Source organism: Seriola lalandi, unplaced genomic scaffold (genome assembly GCF_002814215.2).
Source record: "Seriola lalandi dorsalis isolate HSWRI2012SDOR001 ecotype SW California unplaced genomic scaffold, Sedor1 jcf7180002053712, whole genome shotgun sequence".
In the NCBI taxonomy this organism is placed as follows: Eukaryota; Metazoa; Chordata; class Actinopteri; order Carangiformes; family Carangidae; genus Seriola; species Seriola lalandi.
This window is the reverse complement of record NW_019524265.1, coordinates 165677-175838: the sequence shown is the minus strand read 5'-3', so window position 1 is coordinate 175838 and position 10162 is coordinate 165677. Positions and strand designations below refer to the sequence as shown.

General features: G+C 39.7%; 1 protein-coding gene across 1 annotated transcript; it reads right to left on the bottom strand.

The window, feature by feature from the left end:
- Positions 1 to 562: 562 nt before the first annotated feature.
- rs1a (retinoschisin 1a) lies at positions 563 to 8169 on the bottom strand. The gene is made up of 6 exons (XM_023401651.2): positions 8016 to 8169; positions 7622 to 7647; positions 7193 to 7319; positions 4864 to 5005; positions 3808 to 4003; positions 563 to 3151 (listed from the first exon to the last, which is right to left on the bottom strand). Exons 1-6 carry the CDS (start codon positions 8068 to 8070, stop codon positions 2999 to 3001), a joined length of 699 nt encoding a protein of 232 aa, XP_023257419.1. The 5' UTR covers positions 8071 to 8169; the 3' UTR covers positions 563 to 2998.
- Positions 8170 to 10162: the final 1993 nt, after the last annotated feature.

The window sequence follows — 10162 nt, the reverse complement described above, 5'->3', positions numbered from 1 at the left end:
TTGTGATAATAATTACCCAAGTGCTGTGATAGGAACTTTTATTTCACATTTAATTTAAATGTAAATAAAAATAAAATTCATAAAATTTAAATTAATTACTATAAATCTATGCTTAGAATATAAAATATAATCATAATTTACCTTATACTTGTATTCAATTTGTGATGTACAAACATTTGTATTTGCCCATTTTATATTATGGGCAGTAGATGTCGCACTGTTCACATGAAGTGTCAAGATATAAACCCTTTCTGGCACCACTTTGCTGAGAAAGTAAAGTCAAAACCTCTAATGCTGTGGGACTAACGTCCAGTACCAGCCAGTTGATTTCTTCAATCAAAGAAGATATAACAGCCTGGGGAAATTTTGCTCACCGAGTATTTCATTTACTGACTGTGGACTGCTCACAGAGCCAGGTTTCAATTAATTGCAGTCATGATTGTTTTTGGCGTGCTTATATGAGGCACTCATGGTGTGTCCTCCCAGTCCCCGTATATGGGCAGTGTTTATATTATGACCCAGATCGTAGTTAGGGGAAAGGGAAGCAACATATGACCAGGTGTTATTGGTAAATCAAATTTATTGCATAACCAGGAGGGTAAATAAGTAAACAAAGAAACAAACAAGGTGAAAGGACAGCTAAAGTAGGGGAACAGGGCAAAAATGGGTGCTGCTTAAATCAAAAACAAAATATAACGAAAAGAGGACTCTACCTTAGGAGAGCTGCAAAACTCAATTTCTAACCTTAAAAGAAAGATGAACCAAAAGAGCCTAACTATACTATCTTAACCAACTAAAAAGACAAGCAAGGCAGCACCCCTGTTCCTAATGTATCTACAGTCTTTTTCTAAGGGTGTGATGTACAATCAGAATTTTAAACCTAGCCCAGTCCCCAACAAATCACTACCAGTATCTCAAACCAAATCACAAATTACACACAAATGTTCACAAAGGAGGTACAGAGGAGAGCTGCCTAGTGTGAGCTGCCACGAATGTTGTGTGGCCCGGGCTCTTAAACGCTCTTCTTCTGAATGCTAGAATGGCTGCAGTTGTGGTGTGGACTGGCAGGACCATTGCCTCACCAATACGGGAAGCCAGCATTGGAGTTGGAGGTTCCTCCTCTCTGATCAGACCAGTCCCATCAGGGAGTCCCCGCAGCCAGATTAGCATACAGACACATAGTTACCACACTCTAAAATCCAGGTGACTGGGCTCAGTTGAACATATTTTTATATCATGCAGAAAGTTTGAACAAGAAGGAGCAGAACTGATGACACAATTACAGAAGATTGCACCAGTAGACGATAACATTTAAAGTACAAGAAAACTCCTGAAGAAATTTTGAATGAGCCTGCTGCTTGGTGCGTATCCATCATACACGTTTCAATCTCAGGATGTTACTTTGAGTTTCATTCATGTTGTAAAGAATTATCCTAACTCTGACCTCAGTCACTGCAGGTATCCCTCAAAAAGCTCTTTGAAACTGTGAGGACAGGCCAAAGTGATCTCACAATGATGGTTTCGAACGTAAATTTGTTCCCACAACCATAGAAAGACATGTATACACACACATGTACATGCCCTAACAGAAGTTCATCTGCAATAAAGCTACTGTGATTTCTCCTGCTAGAAACAGAACAACATAGACAACAGTAAAAAATGCCCTGAGTTAATCAGTCTAATTAGCCAATCACAGTCAGTTGTATGAAAGTTTGGGCAGCAACTGCTCTTGTGCACTTGTTTGTGTCTGTCAATGTGCGTGTGTGTATTGTCGTGTGTGGCAGTAGAGCTGTCTAACATAGATCCTCCAAAAAGCGTGTGGTACCAGGTCAAGACACTACAGTTAATATCTATATGGTGGAGATGGTGTTTGTGTGTCCGTCAATGTATGTGTGTGCGTGGTGTTAGAAACTGCCTAAGCTTAACCCTGTCAGAACTGGCCAAAATGACCTCACAAAAATGGTTCTTAAACAAAATTGTCCTCACAATCCTAGAAAGACATGTACACACACGCAAAGGACCACAAAACAACACGTACATGGAAATTGTGGGATTTAAAACAGTTTTTCAGATTTTCTTTTGAGGAAAATTTTTTTTAGGGATGGCAGTTTAGAGTGCGTGTGATGTCATCCACTCTAGCGCTGAACATTCCATGCAATACATACCCATTATAAAATCTGAAACTGTCACAAAATGTAAACTGCAATTTTGTGAAAACTGTAATAATTGTCAAAATACTTATATGTCCCTAAAAAGTCTCAAGTTCTAAAGAGTTTCAAGTCTCAAGTCATAATAAAGTTAAGGAATAAGCTGTCATGCGTTGGCCACACAAATAATATTTTTTCTTAGGATCAGCTCATTGGTGGTTTTAGTATTTTTGTTTGATTAGTTGACAGTAAGAAAAATATAGGATATCACCAGCCTTACCCTTCAAGGAAAATACAGAAGAGAGACTGACTGACTGAGATGTCCTGAGCTGTAAATTCCCTGTTTACCATTACATATCAGGAGAGGCAGATACAAATTCATTGACCTGACACAGAAAGGACACAAATGTTTTGGAAGAGCTTGTCTCAGACCTGTGGATACAACCTCCATAGCAACGCTGCCTCTCCCTCTTCATGCCTAATTATTGCTTTGAATTTATGCCATTTCATTGCAAATGGAACAATCTATTTAAGAACTCACCAAATTAAAGCCCCCAGTGTGAGACTGGTTTAAAACAGACAATGGTGAGTGGAGTGAATGAAAGCTCATTGAGCATATCAAACACATATTTTAATGAAATCACAAGTCAGACCGTTTTGTTTGTATTTAAAAAAAAAAAAAAAAAAAAAGGTTTAAACAGAACATTTTTGTCTCAAATTGTGGTTTTGTATGGAGTAACTGGAGTGGGCCAAATCTGTGGATGTAATATCAGAGCACACTCTTTGACGATGGGGCTTTAGGTACAGATGAGGTTTTGGGACAAGGCCTCGGGGACAGTGGGAGGAGAGGTTCAGATGCATTTGTTCATGCAGAGCAGAAGCTCCAGGCGCAGAGCAATGCGTGTGTGCCATCCGAGGGGAAGGATGCGGATGTAGCGAGCCACGATGGGTGGTCGCAAAAGGTTCTGCACAGATGAGGAGCGGTCAGAGTTTCCGTAAAACACCTGAGGAAAGAGAGAAACACAAGGTCAGCATGTTGTTTATGTTAGACTGACTGACTCAATACTGTCCGAATATACTCTTGTCATATTAAAGCTACTATAACTACTGTTAATAATTGTAGTGATGATGATGACCTTTTTGCAAAAGGTCATGGTGATGTCTTCAAATTACCAACAGTCCAAAACTAGGAAAAAATTCAATTCACAATGAAAAAAAAAAAACCTGGCATATTCACACTTTTAAAAAGTTGGAACCAGCAAATGTTTGGCATTAAATAAAATAATTAAATGGTTTATTATTCTTCTTCAATCAACTGATCGAGTAATCCACTAATTGTTCCAGCACTATAACTTTGATAACACATGATTTTACCGTACAAGAGTGCATTGGTGAAACAGCACAAATAAGAAAGAAATACAGTGCGTGTTTAAAATCTAAATAAAAATCTATTATAATGACATTAAAATTACATTTCTATCTACAAATGTAGACATGTTTATTTATGTCTGCAGAATTAGGCCAGTCATTAACAAAATTATTACAGATTTCATCAAGTTTTGTTATGGCATTTCTATCAGGACAATCAGTGTCATATCTTCCCTCTAAGGTGTGATACCAGTGATACCAGTTGTGTCTGATTTGTCTGAGTTCAACTGACCCTGTTGTTTCCGGTCTGGTCTTTGTAATAGATCCAGTTGAGATTTTCGTCCGTGCGGTACTGAACGCTGTACTTGGTGATCCACTCGTCAGCGTCACAGCGGCCCTGAGTGAGGATCCCTGACACCACCATCACCTCCCTCAGGTCGATCTGCAGCCACTGACTGCTGTCCTGGAACTTGGACAGCCAGGCACAGCTGGTGGACAAACACACACATACTGACTGTAATACTGACAGCAGTGTGCCAAACATGCAAGCTGCTATTGTCTGACTATGGTTGTACAAATTAGAGCCAAAGAGAGAAGACCCATAACTACAGCTAGTGTAGGCCCTTTTTCACAGCAGACGTTTTAACTTGTCATATTATGAAAAGCACATATGTAACTAATTACATTACCATTGTCCCATGACAGTGTGACAGTGAGCCAGCATGTACAATACCGGGACCCTGACACTGAAGCAGCTAAATTTATACTCATTTTGGGGTATTCAACAGTTTTTGATATTCAGTGCTAAGGATACATTTTAGCACACATTGTTTTGTATTCACTTTATAATTTATTTATACATTTAATTCTTACCATTAATATATCACACACATACAAATAAATAAATCTAGGTTTTACATTTTACATTCAATCCACTGATTGTTGCACATCAGTCGATTGGTGGTCATATAATATTAGAGGAAAAAAACTTTCAATACTGAGAGCTCCTCACAACTCATTTAGCATTTCTATTTTTCCTGTCCTATTTATATTTTAATGTTTTAAGCCGGAGCATATTGGCAGGTCAACCTCACCAAATGCACCTTATGTAATGAGACATTTTCTTTGAGGAACTTTTTTTTCTAATACCGTTCCTGACAGATGGTAAGTGCCAAGATGTTTTTTCATTAGGGTCTTTCCCTGAGATAGAAACAACCATCTCTGTTAAAAGCAACATTCTGTGAGTTACAAATGAAAACACATTGGTTTCAACAACCTCACTATCAGAGATTAAAGATACACGTTGATAAAACTGCAGATATTTTTTTTTTTCAATGTTTAGACCTACCCAAAACCCTGGGTGTTCAGACGGGCCCTGCTTGGGAGCCATGAGGAAAACCAACCGGTGTACTGGTCCTGGTTGGAGCAGGTGATCTGGTCTGGATTCACCGATCCAGCCTCAAAACCTAGAGGCTTGTGGTATGGACACTCTGCAGGAGGACCAGAGACAAATTTATAACAGATGTATTCATTTAAATCACTTTTGTTATTTTAGTTAATATCATTTTTCTGGCTACAAGGATTTCAAGGTCACCACCCCGATGGAGGAGAAAACAAACACATCTGCTTGCAGCTAAAGCGGTAAAACACTGAAACGTGACCAGCAACCAGTGATCATCACTAAGCCTCTCTGGATTCTTAATTCTCCATCTATCTCTATGCTTTCCTCTCTCTTCATCCTCACCCCTGCCAACTCCCATCCTCACACCCTCCTGCTCCCAAAGCCCCCGCTGTTTGCAGCCCCGGTGTGATCCATATCCCCGTACTAAAAGCCTGCAGTTTAATTCTCCACAGCGAGAGATCAGTGATGTCCATTAGGGCGGCAGGCAAACAGATGGTCATGTTCTACTCTCCACAGCTTTAGCACCGTGTTGCTCTCATGTTTTGATCTGTCAACCTGCCCTCTCACTAACATTCAAACAAATGAGAGTCCTTTGTTGACTTAGCAAATTTAGAAATTTATGAATGGGAGAGATGAGAGAGATGCACATGAGGGAGTTTCCCCCCCCCCCTAAAGTTTCAGAAAAAAGCATCAGCTGTGAAACTGTAGTCGAAGTAACCTGCTGCGCTTTTGTTTACTACTGGCTTAAGCCTATCTGGCACAGGGTCACATCCTGTCTAATCCCAGTATTACAACGCACACAGCAGCAGCAGCAGCGTCTGTGTGAGTCAGTCAGCAGATAAGTGTTTACATAACATAACAGTAACGGGAGCAACTCTGAAGTCCTCCCTAATGTATTTCCCAACTAAAATTAAACACAATGAGTTTGCTGGATTCATGAGAAAACCAAGAGGGGAGACACACGAAGAAGAACCGAGGAGACGTAAAGTCTGATGCAGCACAGGAGAGAGTCTTTCTCACTCATCATCTCTCATCACCAGGTCCATGTGGTGGATAATCACCGGTTTCTGTGATTGTGCGATTGGTGCAGTCTATTACGAGCCCCGTAATCTGAGCATCCCGTTCTGAGATAATGATTATCTACTGAACTTCTTTCTCCTCTCCGTCTCCCGTTGCCATGTGATTTGTGGCTCAGTTGACACAAACATTGATTCACAGAGGAAAACCCCTCCACCGCACATCAGCTCTGCCACCTTCCTCTCCTCAAGTCTGAGATAATTCAAGTGTGATCTTTATATCTCAGGCTCACCAGTGGAAGCTGTGGTGAGATTATTTTGTCAAGGGCTGTTTCTGAGATCAAGAACTAACTTTCACTTTCAACTACTCAAAGTGAGTCGTTTTTGGTTTGCATCTGGATCCATGTACAGGGTTTACATAGTGAGACAGAGCATCTCTGGGTTTTTCTGAATATGACCTTCAGCACATGTATCCCATGATTGTCCATATCTGTCTATATTTTATTTGTTTTGACAGAGATGAAGATCCAGACGCAAACCACACTTTCTGTTGTTGAAAGAGTGAATTTAGAGGATTGTGCTGCCTTGGCGGAGGTATTTCTCTCCATCTGCATCACCTTCCCCGAGGATGTCCAGTGGAGCATGTCTTCCCTGTGGTGTCAAATCTGGAGTCTAATGCACTCATGCGTGTACATGTACATATACAGATCCCCCCTCTCTGTCTCTATCACACACACACACACACACAAACTGTCCATCCATCTGCATGGTAGAGCTTATAAGATTTGTTGATTTGTCAATTAGTCAACCGACAGGAATTCTATTGGCTAAACTGAACTATTTGTTTAAATCATTTGTCAAGGAAAATGCCCCTAAAATTGGTGGTTCAGCCTCTCAAGTGTCTCATATTATAATAATTTGACTTTTCATAAACCAAAATAAATCCATTAAAGAATAATAACAGCTTTGCATGTTCATGATCTGAGTCTAACCCTCCCGTCACAATTTACTCCACGTTGTAAGTACTATTATTAGTTCAATGGTACAATTTGATCATGCATTCATCAAAAGTCACTTAATTAGTGGGTCACAGAGTGGAAATCCCTGCTCAGTGTGTGGTAAAGTGTCATTTCTTACACTAAAGGAAAACCAAAACAAAAAAATCAGTTTGAGATTTAAGTGCACTAAATGAAAATCATTCATTTTACTGGCACAAAAAAAAAACACTGTGTGTCTGAACTGTATTTAATGGTCATTACCTGGCATGCAGTCCACTCCTCGCACCATGGAAGAGCCGGACGCAATGGAGGAAAACTCAGTCGGGGATTCTCCTCCTTCACAGTCACACTTGCAAGACCTGCTGGTCCATGCCTCGGACACACCCGTCTCAAAGACACACACGGACAACATTCAATAGATGCCCTCTAACATAACATCGTCAGAAATACCAAAAGTATATAAATACATAAATATTGCTATATATTTAGATTGAACGGTTTAATCCAGGTTCTAATTCCAGGGTTTTATTGAATGAAATTCATTTGACATTGACAAACAACAGCTGAACAAACTCTAATCTGAACATGGCTCTGTTGTGGCTGATCCAACTACATTTTATGCAAATTGTACTGATTTAAGAGTGAAATCATCTCTGACAGTTGTGCTGTGTTGTTGAGGCTTCTTCGTACCTCTTGAGCATAAATGCTGACGAACACTGTCCAAGCAGATGAACAGAAAATAAAACAAGGTCCAGGCAGCCGGTGAAGCGCAGAAGAGGGAAAAAGAAAGACGAGTCGCTTATTTTAGCAAACAAAGTCTGTGCCTCAATCTGTCAGTGTAACTGCATTAAAACAAAAACAGTTTAAATGAACACAACACAGACATAGAGAATCGAGTATAATGTCACCAAACAAAAACATGGATGATCCTGAAAGAAACAAGCGAGGAACTTGTTCGACATTTGAGATTTTTTTTTAAAGTTTCACCACATACTAAATCTGAGGCAAATATCTACAAACATAGATTACAGGTTCATAACTCAACAGAGGCACAAGGACCAGACTATTAAGACTGTAATCGTACCGTGAGCCCCAAGAAGAAGCAGGGTCAGCAGGAAACGCTGCATGTTGAGAGCCATCTTCCAACCTGCTTCAAACCAGACGAGACCGACCGCAGACTGAGCAACCGAGCTAGAAGTGATAGAGAGGCTGGATTACAATAATCCACAGGACACTAATGGCCTTACCTAATGCCATCCTTATCTGACAAAGCCCCTCCTGCAGCTGTTCACCCACCACCATCAACACCAGCACACTTTCTGGGAATCACTGCACACGAACAGGGGTCAAGTTAAAAAGAAACCTGCGGAAAAAACAAACATATAAGGCCAGTGTGGTCAGTCATCGTGTGTGGTGTGTGTGCATGTGTGTATGTGATGTGTGTGTGTGTGTGTGTGTGTGTATGTGGTGTGTGTGTGTATGTGGTGTGTGTGTGTGTGTGTGTGTGTATGTGGTGTGTGTGTGTGTATGTGGTGTGTGTGTGTTGTGTGTGTGTTTGTGTGTGTGCGTGTGTGTGTGTTTGTGTGTGTGCGTGTGTGTGTTGTGTGTGTGTGTGTGTGTGTGTGTGTGTGTGTGTGCGTGTGTGTGTAACAGAGTCAGTGAGAGAGAAGAATGGTCAGAGGGTGGTGATGGCTTATGCTGGGCCTTGTGATCCATATGATTGACCAGAAGGTCAAGGATTTGCCAATTATATTGTCATGTTAAAAAAAAAAAATCTAATACAAAATCTAATAAAACAAATTATATGATAGATGCATATCTGTTGTAACATGTTCAAGTTTAAATATGCATAACTGCATATTTAATTGAGTCATTCAATATTTTTTGCTTACATCAGAAAAATTTAATTATTTGATTGTCACATGAACATTAGACACCATTAAAGTATTCAATACAAGTGTACACCAGTATAAAATCTGCTTGCAATTCAACATCCCCTCTAAACTTGAATCTACAAAAAGTTATCTATAAATTCTCGCAGCTGAGATTTTCTGAATTTACTGTAAAATGAGAGAAAAGTGCCAAAAAAATCTTTAAAAAATAAACCTCTATGAATTTCTCTCTCCAATGACGACAAGAAAATAAGTCACTTCCACTCTCTTTGCAAAATGCAGCCATGATTAATATCTTCTATTATCTCATGGATAAGATCAAAATGTATTAACAAAAGATAAAAAACACCTTTCAATCACCAAAACCCGCTTCACTTGTAGATAGAACATTTAGTGAATTACCTCTTGATATTTTTTACATCCTAGAAAAGATCTAAAAAAGACATAGTATAACAAATTAATATTACATTTCCAGACATCATGGAGGTGAAATTCTCATATAAACATGCTGGAATCTATCTGTTCTTAGAAGACTATAAATGATTTAAGTGGTTAAGTGCGATTTTAAAAAACATGTGTTTTTATATTTTTTAAATAGTTTTCTGCATTTTGAGGTATATCATGGAAAACATGGATCAAAATAGGTAAGTGACTGTTTTTTATTTGATCATGGCTTTTCTCTGGACTGTAGATGCTCAGGCTGAAGACGTGTGAACTCGCACAGAGGGTTTTAAAGGCAGGTGTAATTAAGCCTGATTGAGCAAAGCCGTTTTCAATTTGCGTTCATTAAAACATTCGTCTTACTCCTCGCACACTCTTTGCCTCCCTGCTCTCATTACTAATGGCCTCATGTATATATATGTGAAAAAAAAAGCTGCTCTACATTTAAATTCTTTTTTTTTGTGTGTCTGTTTGAGACAAAACTGACCCAGCAAAATGAAGGCTTCTGTCCAAGCAACACGAAGGATTCCTGCACAAACCAAGAAGAGAAGTCGAGGCTACTCCACTCGCATCTACAGAGCTCATAAAGAGGTCAGAACAGCAAAAGCAGTAACTTATGTGGATGTATGGTCTTTAGAAATTAACCAAAGATTCATGGTTTTTCATAGGAAGACCTTTAACACTACAGTAGATCAAAAATCTTTAGTGCAGGTTACAATGCTTTTGCATTAAGACCATGAAATAGAGTCATCTGCTCCTAAGTGATACTCAAAAACCACCTGTGATTTTTCATCTCTTCTGCAGGTCGGTCCGGCTGCAGGGATGAGGAGTCCAGACTTCCTGGCCAGTCGGCTCGGTTTTCCCAGACCAGTCCTGCTCAGACTGCTGAGCTCGGAGG